This window comes from Neovison vison, chromosome 3 (assembly GCF_020171115.1).
Source record: "Neovison vison isolate M4711 chromosome 3, ASM_NN_V1, whole genome shotgun sequence".
NCBI classification, from domain to species: Eukaryota; Metazoa; Chordata; class Mammalia; order Carnivora; family Mustelidae; genus Neogale; species Neogale vison.
This window is the reverse complement of record NC_058093.1, coordinates 21172312-21190450: the sequence shown is the minus strand read 5'-3', so window position 1 is coordinate 21190450 and position 18139 is coordinate 21172312. Positions and strand designations below refer to the sequence as shown.

The following is an 18139-nucleotide window of genomic DNA, read 5'->3' as shown; positions in this document are numbered from 1 at the left end:
GTTGAGCTGTGCCATTTTAAGACTCCTCTGCACTGCTGGGGATACAGAGCTTCATCACTGTGTGGTTAAACATTCCTTCTGCTGCCCTTCTCTGTTAATTTTAGTTGATGACTCAATTTAATTAGTAATCTATAAAAGGTCTACTGATCTCTGTCTTTACCTACTCCATTGGAACTTCCTTAATGTGGAAAAAAAAAAAAAGCCCAGTCTGAAAATATCTAAAAACATTGCTGAAGTAGACTGAAATGCTAGGTAGGCTCTCTACATGCAAGTGCTGGGTTTTGTGGGCAACCATGGAACCTGTTCAAAAGAAAAAATATATTTGAAAATGCAAATGTCTTCATATTTCAAGTTTCATCAAAAAGTAGGTATTGAGACTCTAAAATTCCTTTCTAATATACTAAATCAGTAAATATTTACGGAGTGCTCACTGTTTGCAAGGTACCATGATAAATGGAGAGTCCAGAATTGGTCATGTTCCTAGAGAACTGGCACATTTAGTTTGTCTCAGGTGTTAAATTAAAAACAAAAAACAAGGACGCCTGGGTGACTTCATCGGTTAAGCGGCTGCCTTGGACTCAGGTCCTAGGATCCGGGGGTCCTAGGATGGAGCCCTGCCTCAGGCTCCCTGCTCTGAGGGGAGAAACTTCTTCTCACACTCCTTCTGCACCCCACCATGCTCTTGCTTGCGCTCTCTCTCTCAAATAAATAAAATTTTTAAAATAAATAAGAACAAAAGAATTCTATGCTTGAAAAAAAAAATGCCATTGAATTTCCCTACTAGGAAAGTCCAAAGCTTATAACTAATCCTGCATGCCCAGACCAATGAAAATATTGTGAAATAATAAAAAAGATACTTGCCACAGTGGCAAGATACCTACATTCTCATTCCAGCCTGCCGATTATGTTATGTGACCATTAAATAGCAGCCATTAATTAGTACATGTATAACTGCTCTGTACCACAGTTCCTTTACGTGCAAAACTATAGTAATATTTATCCTCCCTGATGCCAGTATAAAGGTTAAAGGATATGAGAGGATAAAGTCAGAGGATAAAATGAGATGCGAATAGGTAGAAACAAGTATACAGTATCATGGTTGCTATCATTCCTATTAAAAGTGAATTCCTCATAACATTTATTCTTTTTTCCTCCTTTTTTTTTTTTGTGGCAGTAGATGTAGGCACTCAGTATTTTAATCTCATACATTACTGGAGTGAGTGACTATTAACCATTTCCAGAAAATAAGTTACTTGTTAACTTTGTGGGAAGTAATCTTTTCTAAAGCATCAATTTATACCCCTGATGTAGCCTTGGTGGTGAGAATCTGAAGAGATATTAGGAAATAGGTATATTCTTTTCTCTTTTGTTTCTTATAAAACCAGTAGATTTCAACTTTTTAAGGCAACATTAAAGATAACAAGAAATTAAGACATTCTGTCCATTCTAAACCTGACATAGCCTTTTTTAGAATGCTATTATATGGGCTAAGTTTTACAAAATTAAATCAAATGAAGCATACGAATAAATGTTATTTTGAAATTATAATCTCATCAAGCAAACTAAAACAAAGCTATACAGATGATCAGTATCTTAATAGACTTTTCTAATCATACAAACCTAGGTTGAATGACGTAGTAAACAAAAAAAGGAATTTATAAAGAACTTTGTTATTTGGATTTCATTAAATAAACACTTTAAAGTAACAATAGTTACATGGTAAGACAAAACTTGTAATTTCCAATGTCTTTTCTTTACTCATTCAGTCATCTTCTGATTTATTTAGAGCTTATGTGGATGCCCGAGTTCAGACAATCTATGGTGGTACCAGCGAGATAATGAAGGAGCTGATTGCAAGAGATATCATCCATGACAAGTAGATGTCTGCCCACATCCTGGAATCCTATTACAACTAATCTGGTTTTAAATCTACTCAAGATGAAATGCAACCTGGCAAGGGAGGAAATGCTAAACATGTTTTTATATGCTCTCTCTATAGGAAGAGAAATCAAATATGAAATTAATATAGTAGTAGGAAAAACTTTGAATTCAAAGATTCTGAAATTCTCCAGCATAAGTTTTAACTTTTCATTTTTTACATAGCTAAAAGGCAACCATCTTCTGACTCTAGAAATCTTGGTTTTTGGTTCTCCCTGAAATTCTAAAAAAGCATAATTGCTTTCAAATTGGGGGAGCAACAGTTATGTTACTATTACTGTTTATAATAACATTAATAATAGTTACAGCACATTGACTTTGAAAGGGAAGGATAAATATACAATGTAAATGCTTTCTACCACCCTATCCTAACTAACCCTGTTTTTAAGCAGTGGCATCATTTCTTCAAACAAAAGCTTCTGCAGGGTCCCTGATGAATGAAGAGTAGCCTTTGTGGAAGCAGGATCTTTCTGCCTTGTTGCCTTGGAACTGCTAGGACTCAAGCTGAGCATTTGCCCAGCCCCACCCAACCTGAGAATGTGGTCACTTCTCCCATTTACTACCTGGGATTTCAGCAGATTTCATTCCAGTTTCATTTATAGGCAAACACAGACCAACTCATCATCCTTTAGTTTCAATATATTGGTATACTTTATAGGTATCGAAACAGTGACTTTTATTTTGGAACAGTGGTTCATTAAAAAACTAGCAAATACTTTGTGTCTTCTGTAAGCCAAACTGAAAAATATGATGGCAAATGAAACTGGCAAGATCCCTGCTAATAAGTGCATAAACAAATAAGTTGCAGCAAATAAAGGAGGAAGTACATCAATAAACAAGAAGATTTCAAGTCATGATAAATACAATAATAACAAAGTAATCATTTAAAATGGAAAATGAGGGAGCACTTAGCTGGCTGGTGCACTCCACAGACCATACAACCCTTGCTTATGGGGCTGTGAGTTTAAGCCCCATGTTGGGTATGGAGATTACTTAAAAATAAGATCTTTAGGGGCGCCTGGGTGGCTTAGTGGGTTAAGCCTCTGCCTTCGGGTCCGGCCCTGGTCTCAGGGTCCTGGGATCGAGCCCCACATCAGGTTCTCTGCTCAGTAGCAAGCCTGCTTTTCCCCTCTCTGCCTGCTTCTCTGCCTACTTGTGATCTCTCTCTGTCAAATAAATAAATAAATCTTAAAAAAAATTTTTTTTAAGTGAATAAGATGGGAAAGTGAGGAAACATTTGATTTGATACTTAAAAGTAATTATTAGCCAAAAACAAGTCATGTTATCTATGAAACAATGAATAAAGATACTTTTAAAGGAAACAAATAGAGGTATAAACTTCGAAAACGTAAACATTTTATTTGGTGCTGTTGGTATTAAACACTATTTTTTAAATGCAACCATTACAACTGGTAGAGCAGAGGGAAAGGAAAATACCTTGATGTCCTTCTTTCCTAGAATTCTGTACCTTTGATTTGCTCTTGGGTAGAAGTTTGTATGATTGCCACCTGGAGTTCTTGTTCATATGCATTAAATGCCATGCAAAATGGGTTTAAAATAAATTTCTATTAGATTACAGTATTCGTGGTTTTCATCTCCCCCCATTACCAGGAAACCAATATAGGATTAAACTGACTGACCCGGAGCCTCTCAGCCCCTTTTCCTTCCTTTCTCAGTCTTACAGAGACTTTATTTTGGGAGCATACACATAAAAAGTACATTGGCATAGTAGGAAAAGCCTACTATGTGGATGGAGAGGGACAGTCCTGGATTTGAATAATGACTGTACTTCACAGGAGCCCTTGGATCTTGGGCAAGTTCTTTTAATGTCTCAGGATTCTTTCAGGTGCAAATGACAAAAGAAAACTTTATTCGTACTATTGTGAACACAAACTTGTGTGTGCCAGCTTAAAAGGATTGTGGGGGGGGCAGTAGGGTGGCTCATTCAGTTAAGTGCCCAACTCTCGATTTTGGCTCAGGTCATGACCTCTGTCAGGGTCATGAGATTGAGTCCCTCATCCACGCTGGGCACAGAGCCTGCTGAAGATTCTCTACCTCCTCCTCCCTACTGGCCAAAAATAAAGATAAAAGGATTGTGGAGTAGTTCAACAATCTAAAGAACTATAGGAACGAGGGTCCCAGAGGCTTGATTTGGGGCTTAGCCAGCACTTAAACCGTAACCATGTATTTTGTTTTTATTTCTATTTTTATTATTTTTCTTTTGCAAATAGGTTTAATGGACCCTGTAGAGAAATTTCATTGCACAGTCTGTTAAAGTGACCTTGGGCTTCTCTGTGCCTACAGCCTTCAGCACAATGTCATTATAAGGTAGAGGAAAGGTGCATTATGATTGACAATCTCATCAGGAATACACAGACAGGGGGAGGCAGTTCCTGAAGCGAGAGTAGTTTTATCAAAAACAAAGGAAAAGAAAAGTCTGCTGGGAAGACCTAAATCATACACACACAAAGCTATTACAGTCCACTAGAGCTAGGAATAGGTTTCGGTAATTTATAGATCGCAGAGAGTGAAAGGATTTCTAAGATAGGATATTTTCTTGGCATAGTGTCTAGGATGTTTTCTATCTCCTAGATTTATTTATTTTGTCTTGCCAACTTCTCTCTTCTTTGGGGATCCTAAAGAGGCATATGTTGTATCATGGGCTTAAAGCTGAAAGCAAAAAAAAAAAAAAGTGGGGAGGGATTCAGAATGTGTTTCTTAACCTTTGATTTAGTTTTCATTTCTTAAATAGCTAATCTTTGTGTTTTGCTTGTGGGACTTTGATTGTTGTCCCCTAGGGAGGGAATTTGTCCTCATGTATATCACGCTGTGCTAAGTGCACAAGAAATGATAAATAATAATAATGCTCAAAAGAACAGACTGGACCAACACAGCAAGAGAGCTACACTGTGTAAATAATTAATGAGAATCAAAAAGCCTGAGTAATTTTGTTTTTTAGCTGAGGTTTTTAAATCATAATTATTGCTCTAAAATTTTCACTCTTTATTTCTTTGATGGAGTCATTGAAAATGGTAATATATAAAAGAAACTGTCTTAATATGCTATTTTAAAATCTAGCTGCAAATCTTTACTAATCTAGTAATTTTAGGAGTTTATTGTTCAAGGTGTAAGATTTCTAGGAGGCTTTTTTTCCTTGGGTCAGTATTATTTTTGGCACACACAGCATTTATTTATTTAGAGTCACTGGAAAGATTTGACATTGAGATGGAAACCAATCATATCTACTGCTTTATAATAAATGTGGAAAGGAAGTTCTACTCTGTTTTTGAAATCTCATTTCCCATTTTTAAGAAAAATTGCAGAAAACTTCAAAAGTATTCAAAAATAGTAAAGATCATAACATGAACCACTAGCTTCAACATTTGCCAATGTATCTCCCCCACTTGTTTTTCTCAATTATTTTAAAGCAAATCCCAGCTTAATCCTATTTCACCATATGTGTATTTCTCAGAATACATATCTAAATGATGAAGATTTTTTTAAATAACCACAAGTCCATCATCATAATTTAAAAACAAATTTAACTTACACTTCCAAATTGACATTAAAGTTTTCTTGGTTGTATCAAGAATGCCTCTTCTAGTTGGTTTGTTCAAATCAGGATCCAAACAAGGTCCACAAATTGCTGTTTTTTTTTTTTTTTTGGTCTCTTAAATCTCTTATTTTGTAACTGTTCTCCCTTCTCTCTTTTTTCTTCCTTTATAAATTTTATTTTTAAATTAACATACAGCAAACATGCCTGTTTTTGATATACATACATAGAGTAAAATTGCCTTTTTTGGTTCTCTGAATTTAGCATGTAAATAGATTCATGCAACCCCCACCACAATCAGGATACAGAACCGTTCCATTACCCACCTTCCAGAAATACCTTGTGCCCTTCATAGTCACACCCTCTCTGTACCTCTACCCCCAATCTGTTCTGTTATTCCAGTTTTGTTGTTTCAAGACTGCCATATAAATGTATTCGTACAGTATGTAACTCCTTGAGAATAGCTTCATTCTCTTAGCAAGATAAATTTAAGATTTATTCATGTTGTGGGAATAGGGTGTTCCTTGTTTTAGTGCTAAATGCTATGTCACTGTATGAATATACTGCAGTTTGTTCATTCATTCACTTGCTTAAGGACATTTTGGTTGCTGAGATTAAATACCCAGGAAATGAATAGTAAGGTCATGAAGGTAAATGTATGTTGAACTTTCTAGGAAATGCTGAGCTGTTTTTTCAGAATACCTGAACCATTTTGTTTTCCACCAGCAGTGCAAGAGTTCCAATTGCTCTGCATCTTGTCCAGCACTGTATTTTTTATTTTCGTCATTCTAATGTGCATATAGTGGTATTGCCTTCTGGTTTTAATTGGCATTTCCCTAATGCCTCATGATATTGAACAGCTTTTCAAGTCCTTAATTTCCTTCCACATATCTTCTTTGGTGAAGTTTCTACCCAGATCTTTTGCCCATTTTTTAGTTGCATTGCTTGTTCTTCTCAAGCTTTAAGAGTTTTTTATATATTCTGATACTGTCAAGCACAAGGCAAAGCCAGGCTGTAAAGAAGCCAGTAAAGAAGCAATGAGCCCTTTTTTTGACTCCGTTTGCTCCTTACATAGCATGAAAAGATGAGTAGCTTAAAGGTACCAGCTCTCTGTGGCCTTTGTATGGGATGACACTGAAATGTAAGAGGCCAGATGATGGTAGCAGGGATAATGGGACACTCTGTCGCTGAGGATTCCATTCCATGCTGCTGCTAATCACTTTTATAGCTGTATGTGTGCCTTAATGCTAGGGAGGCAGGAAAGCCTCATACCCCGTAAGAATCCTGAAACTATGAGTAACGGTTCATGACAGCCTCCCGGGTAGATAGGGAAGCCAGTGAGAAATGGTCTTGTAGCAGCACCTCTTCAGTCTCCCATGCGCTCATGTTCCAGGAGGACCGCAGGGCATCTTGTCAAAGATTCAGCTGCTGTTCAAGACTTGCCCGTGTGGCCTATGTGGCAACATGCAAGGTGGTCAGGCTCTGGCTCTTCCCCAGTAGATACAAGTTCTTCGTCAGATATGTGATCTGTAAATATTTACTCCCTATTTGTAGCTAGTCCTGAAATGGGTTTCATAGTGCCAAAGCTTTTAATTTTGATGAATTCAAATTGATAAATTTTTTCTTCTGTGAATCATGAATTTGGTATAATCTCTAAGAACCTTTTGCTCAAATTCAAGTCATAAAGATTTTTTCCTGTTTTCTTCCAAGAATTTTGTCCTTTATATTTTTCATTTAGGGGTATCTGGGTGGCTCAGTCAGTTTAGGGTCCAACTCGATCTCAGCTCAGGTCTTGATCTCCAGGTCATGAGTTCTAACCCCACACTGAGCTCCATGCTGGGCGTGGAGCCTACTTAAACTTCAAAAACCAATGTATTCATTTAGATCTATGATTCATTTAGTAATTTTTTATAAAGTATGAGACTTTTGTCAAGGTGCATTTTTTTTTTATTATTGTAGATGTCTGATTCTGCCAGTACCATTTGCGGAAAAGAATATTTTCATTGACTAACCTTTGTACTTTCGTAAAAAAAATCAATTAAACCATATTTGTGTGGCTTTATTTCTGGACTCTGTTCTGTTTCACTGATCTATATATCTCCTTCTTTGCCTTAGAGTGGCTTTATGGAAAGTCCTAAAATCAGATAATGGGATTCCTCTAATCTTATTCTTCTTTTTCAAAATTGTTTTGGCTATTCTAAGCCTTTTCCCATTCCATACAAATTTTTGAGTCAACTTTATAACTACAAAATATCCTGGTAAGGTTTTGATTGGAGTTACAGTAAATCTGTTGATCACTTTGGAGGGATTTGCCATTTTTACTATGTTGAATCTTCCAATTCATGAACGGGAATGACAATTTATTTAGATCTTCTTTGATTTATTACTTCAGCATTCAGTAGTTTTCAACATAGAGATCCTATATGTGTTCATTATATTTACAATTTCTTTTTTCTTTCTTTTTTTAGGGGGTGGAAGCTACTGTAAGATTGATGTTTAATTCTGGCTTGCAGTTTTTTGTGTTTTCGTTTTAAAGAGAGAGGAGGCAGGGAGGCAAAGGGAGAGGGAGAATGTTCAGCTAGGCATGGAGCCTGACGCGAGGCTCCAGCTCAGGATGCTGAAATCGTGACCTAAGCTGAAACCAAGAGCATAAACGCCTGAGCCATCCAGACAGTTTTACAGTTTTTTATTGCCAATATAATTATTGTTTGTTGACCTTGCATCATATGATCTGCTAAAGTCATCTGTAAATTCTAGGGGTTTTTTTGTTTGTTTGTTTGTATTTTGGGTTTTTTTGTAGATTCCTTGGAATTTTCTACAAAGGCAATAATGTCATCCATGAATAGGGACAGTCTTATTTCTTTTTAACTATAAAGAAAAAGAGAAAGACAATTTCTGTATGTCTGTCTCTCTCTTTCTTCCTTTCTTTATTTTTTTCCTTCTCTTTTCTTTTTCTTTCTTTTTTTCTTTTCTCTGACTTTTTTCTTCTTTCTTCCTCCCTCCCTCCCTCCATTCCTACCTTTTTTTTTTTCTTATTGTACTTACGAAGACTTCCACTACATTATTGCATAGGAATTGTGAAAATGGACCTTCTTGTTTATTTCTGATCTTAGAGGGAAAGCATTCAAGCTTTCACATTAAATACAGGTTTTAAGTAAATTTTTAGTAGATGCCCTTGATCAGGTTTAAGTGATTCTACTGTATTCCTAATCTGATGAGAGTTTTTACCATTAATGGATGTCGAATTCTGTCAAATGCTTTTATACATCATTTGATGTGATCATCTGGTTTTTCTTCTTTGAATTATTAATATTATGGATTACATTGATTGTATTTTGAGTATTGAACCAAACTTGTATTTCTAGGATAAACCCCGTATGGTCATTTTGTGTTACGATTTTTACATTGCTTTGTACTATTTGGTATAATTTACTGGGAATTTTTGCCTCTATCTTCATTAGGAACATCTAGCTGTAATTTTCTTTTCTTGAACTGTCTTTGCATGGTTTTATTATGGTAATGCTAACTTTGAAAAATGAGTTGGGAATTATTTCTTTTTCCTCCATGCTATTAATTTGTTAGAAGAAATGTAGTCATTTGTTTTGTAGAATATCCATCATTGATTTGCCTGATTGATCTTTCATGATGATTTTTAATTTATTTCTTTATTCCCTATGTTTCCTATAAACTGATAGAGCAAAAGGTTTTATTAGATTCAGGCTCAATATTTTTGCCTAGAAAACTTAATAAATGGTGCTGTGAATATTCCATTGCATTGTGCTAAGAGACATATGATATCTCATTATCTTACTTTTAGAGACACTGAGATTGATCAGTGGATTCAGATAGTATTAGTCTGATAATTCCATAAAATACCCTGTCAGCATCTTACCTAATGGTTTTAATATCCACTGATAATTATTTATAAAATTTATGGTTTCATTTGGGGTTGTAAAGGATGATTTTGTAATATTTAACTACATTTGCACTGTAGAACTTTCAACTTTTTGGTTAGTCTCTGTGTGCGTTGGGTCCTCTAGTAATCAGAAGTGGAGACACAGAAGTGCAAGAGGTTTTTCTGAGAGGTAGCATCTGTGAAAGATGAAAGTGAAAGGAAGTCATTGGACAAGGGGAAGTCACTGGACAAGACCTTAGACCATGAAACAGATCTGACAAAGTCTTGCAGAGTCCAGTGAGGAGCCCTGGAGTAAAGACTGCCCATTAGAAGTGTCCCACATTTGTCTTAAATGGTGAGCCCCTGTTTCTTATGCCCTAATCAGTCATTGTCCAAGGACTGCTTGAGGAGAGGGCGGCCTCAGCTCAAAAGCTAATGTGGATCCTACAGCTGCTCACAGCTAGAGGCTAGGTTAATTGTGTTCCCTACAACAAAGAGGCAAGTTCTTTCTTGAAGGGAGATGAGTTGTACCTCCATTCTATTTCAGGATGGCTGCCGCATCCTGAAATAGAATTTGTAAATAAAAGGTGACGTAAATTCTTGATTTTTGTTTTCTGTTTATTGGTTTTTAGGGTAATGAGTGGGTATCCTAAGAACCTCCAATGGTAAGGTCTTTTTAGCATCAATAAGACTTTGGAAATGTTGATGTATTTTGGTTAATTGCAGTCATTATTCTTTTCCAAATGTGAATTGTTTCATCTTAGGCCAATAAGGTTTGCTGCAAGTTTGTTCCAGTTTTTTTTCTTTTTTTGTTACAAAAAATGTCAAACATACATAAAATTACAGAGAATAGTGTAATGAACCACCATGTATATATCACCCAGCTTTGACAATTATCAACGCATGACTAATCCTTATTCATCTGTTGCACTATATACACCTTTCATGGATTATTTTAAGATTTTTTTAGAGAGATTTATGTATTTATTTTATATACAGAGAGTGCATGTGAGCGGTGGGAGGGGCAGATGGAGAGGAGAGAGAATCCTTGAGCAGACGCCCTGCTGAGCACGGAGCCTATCACAGGGCTCAATTCCAGGAACCGGAGATCAAGACTTGAGCCAAAATCAAGATCATGACCTGGTTGCCCAACTAACTGAGCTATGAGTTATCCAGGCATCCCATGTCATGGATTATTTTATTTCATTTTATTATTTTTTAAAATTCTATTTAAATTCAGTTAATTAACATATACTGTATTATTAGTTTCAGAGGTAGAGGTCAGTGATTCATCAGTTGTATAGAACAACCAGTGCTCATTACATCGTGTGCCGTCCTATCCTATCCCTCCTCCAGGGATAGGAGGGATATCCTATCCCTCCAGCATCCCTCAGTTTGTTTTCTATGGTTAAGAGTCTCTCATGGTTTGTCTCCCTCTCTGATTTCATCTTGTTTTATTTTTCCCTCCCTTCCTCTATACTCCTCTGTTTTGTTTCTTAAATTCCACACATGAGTGAAATCACATGATAATTGTCTTTCTCTGATTAACTTACATCACTTAACATAACACCCCAGTTACATCCACATTGTTGCACATGGCAAGATTTCATTTTTTGATGGCTGAGTAATACTCCATTGTATGCAGATACCACATCTTCTTTATCCATTTATCTATCAATAGATCTAGGCTCTTTCCATAGGTTGGCTATTGTGGACATGGCTGATACAAACATTGGGGTACTTGTGACTTCTCAGATCACTACATTTATATCTTTGGGGTAAATACCCAATAGTGCAGTTGCTGGGTCATAGGGAGTTCTATTTTCAACTTTTTGAGGAACCTCCAAACTGTTTTCCAGAGTGGTTGCACCAGTTCACATTCCCACCAACAATGTAAAAGGGTTCCTCTTTCTCTGCATCCTCAACAATGGAGCCCATCACAGGGCTCAATCCCAGGAACCTGAGATCATAAGGAACCTGAGATCATTGTTGTTTCCTGATTTGTTAACTTGAGCCATTCTGACTGGTGTGAGGTGGTATCTCACTGTGGTTTCGGTTTGTGTTTCCTGATGGAGCATTTTTTCATGTGTCTGTTGGCCATTTGTGTGTCTTCTTTGGAGCAATGCCTGTTCATGTCTTCTGCCCATTTCTTGATTGGATTATTTGTTCTTTGTGTATTGAGTTTGAAAAGTTCTTTATAGATTTGGGACACTAGTCCTTTATGTGATAAGACATTTGCAAATATCTTCTCTCATTCTCTCAGTTGTCTTTTAGTTTGGTGAGACTGTTTCCTTTGCAATGCAGAAGCCTTTTATCTTGATGAAGTCCCAATAGTTCATTTTTATTTGTGCCTTTGTTTCCCTTGCCTTTGGAGACATGACTAGCAAGAAGTTGAAGTGGCAAGGTCACAGAGGTTACTGCCTGTGTTCCTATCTCACATTTAGGTCTTTCATCCATTTTGAGTTTATTTTTGTATATAGTGTAAGAAAATGGTCCAGTTTCATTATTCTGCATGTGGCTGTCCAATTTTCCCAACACCATTTGTTCAAGAGACTGTCTTTTTTCCATTGGATATTCTTTCCTGCTTTGTCAAATATTAGTTGACAAATAATGTCAAAGAGGTAAGGACCATCATGGATTATTTTCAAACAAATACCAGATACCATGTAATGTTGAAACATTTTGACATGACCCCATTATTTCTTACGGTGCCCTTGCTCTATGGCACTACAAAATTTCCCATACCCATCTGCCTTAGAGCTGAAATCAGCCGTTTTTGCAAATATCCCTAGTTTATTTTAGTGAGGTTTTTCTAGTTTCAGAGTAGTGCCAATTTTTTTTTAATTTTACCTTCTGCTTAATAAAATCCATCTTGAATATATTCTGATTAGTAAAAATTGAACTTTTTCTTCAATCTTTTCCTTAAATCTAAACTCAACAGAAGTTTATCTTAACATATCCCAAGAGAGGTTATGTTCCATTTCATGTAGAAAATTATATTAAAGAATATAGAAACAGAAATCCCAAATCAAATTTGACTTAAAAAAATGAGGGAAGGGCTCATTAAACTGGGAAGGTCAAAGATAGAACAGACTCCAAACTGGTTGACCAAACAGCTTAGTTTTGTCACTAAGGACTCACTTTAATGGTTTCTTTCTATCTCTGTGTTCTGTCATTTATAGTGTAGGCCTAATCTTATTTTATTTATTTATTTTTTTAAATTTAAATTCAATTAGCCAATGTAGAGTACATCGTTAGTTTCAGATGTAGTGTTCAATAATTCATCAGTTGCATATAATACCTGGTGCTCATCACATCACATGCCCTCTTTTAGGCCCATCACCCAGTTGCCTCATTTCCCCAATCACCTCCCATTCAGCAACCCTAAGTTTATTTCCCCGAGATAAAAGCCTCTCATGATTTGTCTGCCTCTCTGATTTCTCCCCCATTCAGTTTCCCCTCGCTTCCCTTATGATCCTCTGCACTATTTATTATATTCCACATATGAGTGAAACCATATGATAACTGTATTTCTCTGATTGACTTATTTTACTTAGCATAATACCCTCTAGTTCCATCCACATTGATATAAATGGTAGGTATTCATCCTTTCAGGTGGCTGAGTAATATTCCATTATACATATAAACCACATCTTTATCCATTCATCTGTTGAAGGACATCTTGACTCATAAAGGGCTGGTAACCAAGATCTGTAAAGAACTTAACAAACTGAACACTATTAGCTTGTTACATTTAGCAGCTCTGGTTATAGATACTTTGCTTTGGGAACCGGTGGAAGCCATTGCCCAACCAACATCTGTTCTCCTTTTCTCTCTAAGTGATCCTATATTATTCCTGATAATCCCTGTATTCTTGAAGATGACAATGTGTTCAACTTCAGTTGTATTTGTTAGTCTCTCTAGCAACTAGGTATATCCATAGGACCAAATTGTAGAATTCTGAAGAGGAACTTCATGAGAGGGAGAGAGAGACTTAAAGGTCTTGCGTCCTTTCTTTATCTGCTGCCTAGGAAGTGGATACAGTGACTGGAGTTCCAGTAGCTATCTGAGACCCTAAGGTTACCTTGAGAATGGACATCAGGACTGAGAATGGCAGAAGGAAATAACAGAAAGCAGCCTGGGTCCTTCATGACCTTGTAGAGCTGTTATATTAGCTTATTGCTATTTACCTTTAAACTTTTTTTAAACCATATTTTGTTAACTCTCAAGGTACAATTTTTTTGTATTATTAAAGGCCCCTGTCAGTCAGACTGATAAAATGATTTCTTCTTGCATCAGTACCAAGGTCATTTTGATTTTAGAAATGATAAATTCTAAAGAAATAAAATAAAATATGTTTCAGAATCAACAATATATTTTATGAGAGTGATAATTAACCTTTATATTTTCTTTTAAGATTTTATTTATTTATTTGTCAGAGAGTGTGCGTGCGGGACTTGATCCCAGGACCCTGGGATCATGACCTGAACTGAAGGCAGGTGCTTAACCGACTGAGCCACCCGGACATCCCAACCCTTGTATTTTTAAGGTATCCTTATTTTGGGCTTTTGGATACATTTCATATGAATTATCTGCATCCTAGCTAAGATAGACTGGTTTTTAACTTTTCTGTCTACATTTTGGACCGCCATCTGAGAATCCACACGGCAGATGGAGAAAGTATAAATCAGGCTGTGAGGACAGTGTCCATCTCTGGGACAAATGAAGATGGGTCAGTCCTTCCCAGGGTCCTCCAGTCAGTCACCACTCCTGCTGGTGGAGCAGCCCCTGTCTGGAACATGCCAGATAAAGGCAGACATGATCTTTTTTCTGCCATGGACTCCTGGCAATTTTATGACGCTTATGGACACTTTCCAGAATGTCTTTTAAATTAAATCCCATTAAACTATATTTCAGTACAAGTTTAAAAAAAAATGCTCCTTGAAATTCCTGAGTCAACTTTCATCAGAGTCCTTGTTTTAAAAATAAATTTTACTGAAGTATAATTCTCACACATTGGCATGTATCTGTTTTAAGTATGTTTAAAGTATATATATGTTAAGTATATGTTTTGACAAATGTATGAAATATGTATGCAATGATCAAGATGTAGTTTTTCCAACATCCCTTATATTTATCCCGGTAAACTCCTCCTGTCCCAGGCCTAAGCAACTGCTTTCTGTGATGATATGTTAAATTCAAATTTTCTAGAACTTTATAAAAGTGGAGTCATGTAATATTTAGTCTTTTGAGTCAGAGTTCTTTCACTCAGCATACTGTTTCAGACTTACCTATATTGTTCTGTGTATCAATAATTTTTTTCTTTTTTATTGCTGAGCAGTTATTCCATTATATGGATTGTTCCACCATTTACCTTTTTACTGTATGGTGGATCTTAGGGTTAGATAGATCTTAGGGTTGTCTCTAGTTTGGGGCTATTGTGAAAAAAGGTGCTCTCGATATTCATATACATTAGGAGTCATTTTTTATTCCTTTCCAGGCATGGGCCAGGTCTGACCACTTTTGTCTCCTGCCTTGGTTCTAAGAATCTTATAGCTCTTGCTACCTACCCCTGCTCTTTGCTGGTCTGTTGACACTGGCCAGTTAGAGCTAAATCTATCTTGAGTAGGAGTTATCACCTTTTTAGCCTTGCTACTTCTCTGGTCCCACTTTCCAAACATGACTATAAAAAGAAAGAATTAAGTATACTAAAATATAGAAGTGGAGGACAGTTGCCCTGGGCATGGAAATTTGAGGAGTAAATGGTGCAGACTTCCAAACCAGTTTTCTATTCTAGGAAAGGTGGTGGGGAAAAATCTCTGCTTCTGGAGCAGGGCATGTCTGTCTTCAAATCCCATATTGGCCACACTTTATTAGTGTGAGAATTTGGATATATTATTTAACCTCACTGAGTTGTCTTTTTTTTCTAACCTGGAAAATGAATGTAAAACCCATTTTGCAAAATGTAAGAATTAAATGCATGCCTGCCCTCAACAAATATGTTTTGGAAGTATACATGTGCCAGGCCCTGTCCTTGGTTCTGGGGATATAGCAGTGAGCAAAATAGCCGAAGTTCCTGACCTCATGGAGTTCACATTCTACCAAGGGAGATAAAACAACAAAAAACAAAAGAATAAAAATCTGTGTTGTTAGATGGTGGTAAGTACCACGGAGAAAAACAGAACAGGGAAAGGAGATAGAAAAGGATGTGTTTGTTACAGCTAGGCTGTGAGCTGCTTAAGAGTAGAATATGATCTTTTTCCTGTATCGCTAGCATTTATCATAATGTAAGCTGTATATTAAGTGCTGCACACATGTTTCTTGAATGAAAAGAGTTACTGAATAAAAACCAGTGTTGAGGAGAGAAGCTTATCTCATGAAATCACTGTAATACTGCTTACCTGGACACATTTATGTGCTTCTAGACAGGTAATAATTATGTCAGCAAGAATGGTGCCCTTCCCTTCTCCTTGTTCTTACTGGTTCTGTAAGTCTCCTGGCCATTGTTATATTTTTTCTTAGAAGTCAGAATGCCTTTAATGTACCCTCTTTATAATAATATACCCTTGATCAAAAAAATTAACTATATGCATTTTTTCCAGGCTTTTGCTGAATAAGCAATATGGAAAACAATTTAACAAATGGTTCAGTATGTCAATTTCATATTAAGGAGCATTGATATGCTACAATGTCTGGAAAACCAGCATACATATGCTACAAATATTAAAATATTTAGGGTAATGTTCAATGCCAAGAAATAATGTCCTTAATATTTGGTTAACTGTAGTAAAAAAAAATTGTGCAGTGTCATCTCATACATATAAAAAATAGTGCTTTTCTTCTTTGGGCTTTTCTACATTTTTATAACCAAGCCTATATTATTAATGATTTCCTATTCCCCAAGTTTCTATTATTTTTAAAGTATCAAAAACAATATAAAAGAAATGAGAAAATTATGTTTCTATGATGGCTACAGAGGGAGAGGGAGAAGCAGACTCCCTGCTCAGCTGAGTCCCTGCTGAGCAGGACTGCTCAGTCCTGTGTGTGCTCAGTCCCAGGACCAGGAATCTTGACCTGAGCCAAATGCAGACACTTAATCAACTGAACCACCCAGGTGCCTTCCTAAGGCTGTTTGGTGAACAAACTAGATAATGTGTGTAAAAATGCTTCCTGAATTATACTTGTGTAATTACAAATCTCACTGCCTGTACCTTCTTCTACAAATAACACCAGGGCAGGAATCTTGTTTATGGCTATAACTCCAATACCCATCACAAAACATGTGTGCAATAAATATTTGGCAAGTATATGAATACTTTGTTTTAGTAACTGATAATTATTTCACAGAAGAAAACTGTATCCTCCAGTAATTTGATGGCACTACAATTCCTTCAGGTTAAAATCTGAATTCCTGTTATTCAAGATTTACTCAGTCTAGCTGACATGTACTTTTCCAGCCCAATAATATCATTAACACAACCTCTACTCAAATTAAAAAAAATACTATCTCCTGATTGATGCCTTCTTTCTTCTCTGTCCAAAGTCTTTAAAAACACCCAGCTGAGATAAAAAAGCCTTCCTTAGAACTATCTCAATCCTGATTTGACTTCTCAGACTGTTAATCTTAAAAAAAAAAAAAAAAGTTTTTTTTTTAAAGTATCTCACTTATTTTTGCATTTCTGTCCCCAGGGACAGGGACAACCTTGAATATAGTCAATATCCAGTAAATATTTGCTGATTTAACTATTTACACAACACATCATTTGCTTACAGATTTTATTCCAAGGAAGGTGAATCAATTTCCTGAAACTTTTCCCTTACTCCATAGGAAGGTGCAATTATTGTTCTGAGCAATCTTCAAAAAGTATTCTCTGCTATAAATGCAGCCTGTCATAAAGTTATTGCAGTATGTCCCAATGCACTAGAAAAACCAGGAACAGGCGGTTATTTTCTAATCAGTAATCCGTGTCATGCCTTATGGTTTGTTATAACTCCAGTTCCTAGGATTCCCCCCTGCCTACTCCGACCATCCGATGTCCTTCAATTAATAAGGTTGAAATAATGGCAATTGTCTTTTTGGATCTAAAATTTGAGCGCGCTTTATTCCCTAAATCATTTCATGTGTAAATTAGGTGCTTAAGAAAGGCTGTAGTACATCATCTAAAGAGCTATATTTAGTGCTCAGTTTATTTAAAAGAGAGAGAGAGAGAGAGATAGTGTGTGTGTGTGGCTGGGGAAATGCCCGGGTGTAGTTTAGTGGTGAGTGGAGCCAGGTGCAAGACTCTCAGAAATGTTTTTATGTGTCCCAGGCCAACTATCTCCGCACAAAACCCCGTTTATTTATTTGACTGCGCTACTGCAGAACAGAGTTAACTCCAACGCCACTCAAACCAGCTTTGCACAGATTTTAAAATGCTTGAGCAGGCGGCTCCTGATTTTTACCATAAAACGACCCAGCCGGATCCAAAGCAGATTTGTCACCCTACTTTAGAGCCTCTGGGGGGTGTCGTACAGAATTATGGCTCTGGATTTGAGCGCGGAGCACACATACAAGCAAGCCCACAGAGAAGTACAGATTTGGCAATTGTGACAAAGCTTTGTTAAAACTTGCCCCTCGAGCCGGAGGGAGGGACTGGACACCAGGAGCCCGCGCAGCCCGAGCGCGGGCGGTAGGGCTTAATGCAGCTCGACTTTCCCCTCTCTTTGCTTTCCCTGTCACGGTAGCACAGAAATAGCAAAGCAAGGGCGGGAAG

At 36.7% G+C, this 18139-nt stretch overlaps 1 protein-coding gene across 3 annotated transcripts in view; it reads left to right on the top strand.

Annotated features, from left to right (window-relative positions):
- The window catches only part of ACADL (acyl-CoA dehydrogenase long chain), a 38831-nt gene extending 36178 nt beyond the window's left edge, over positions 1-2653 (top strand). For all 3 annotated transcript variants that reach the window (XM_044241514.1, XM_044241515.1, XM_044241516.1), the window contains one exon: positions 1787-2653. In XM_044241514.1, coding sequence (XP_044097449.1) covers positions 1787-1880 — 94 coding nt within the window. In that variant the 3' untranslated portion in view covers positions 1881-2653. The remainder of the gene's footprint in view (positions 1-1786) is intronic.
- Positions 2654-18139: the final 15486 nt, after the last annotated feature.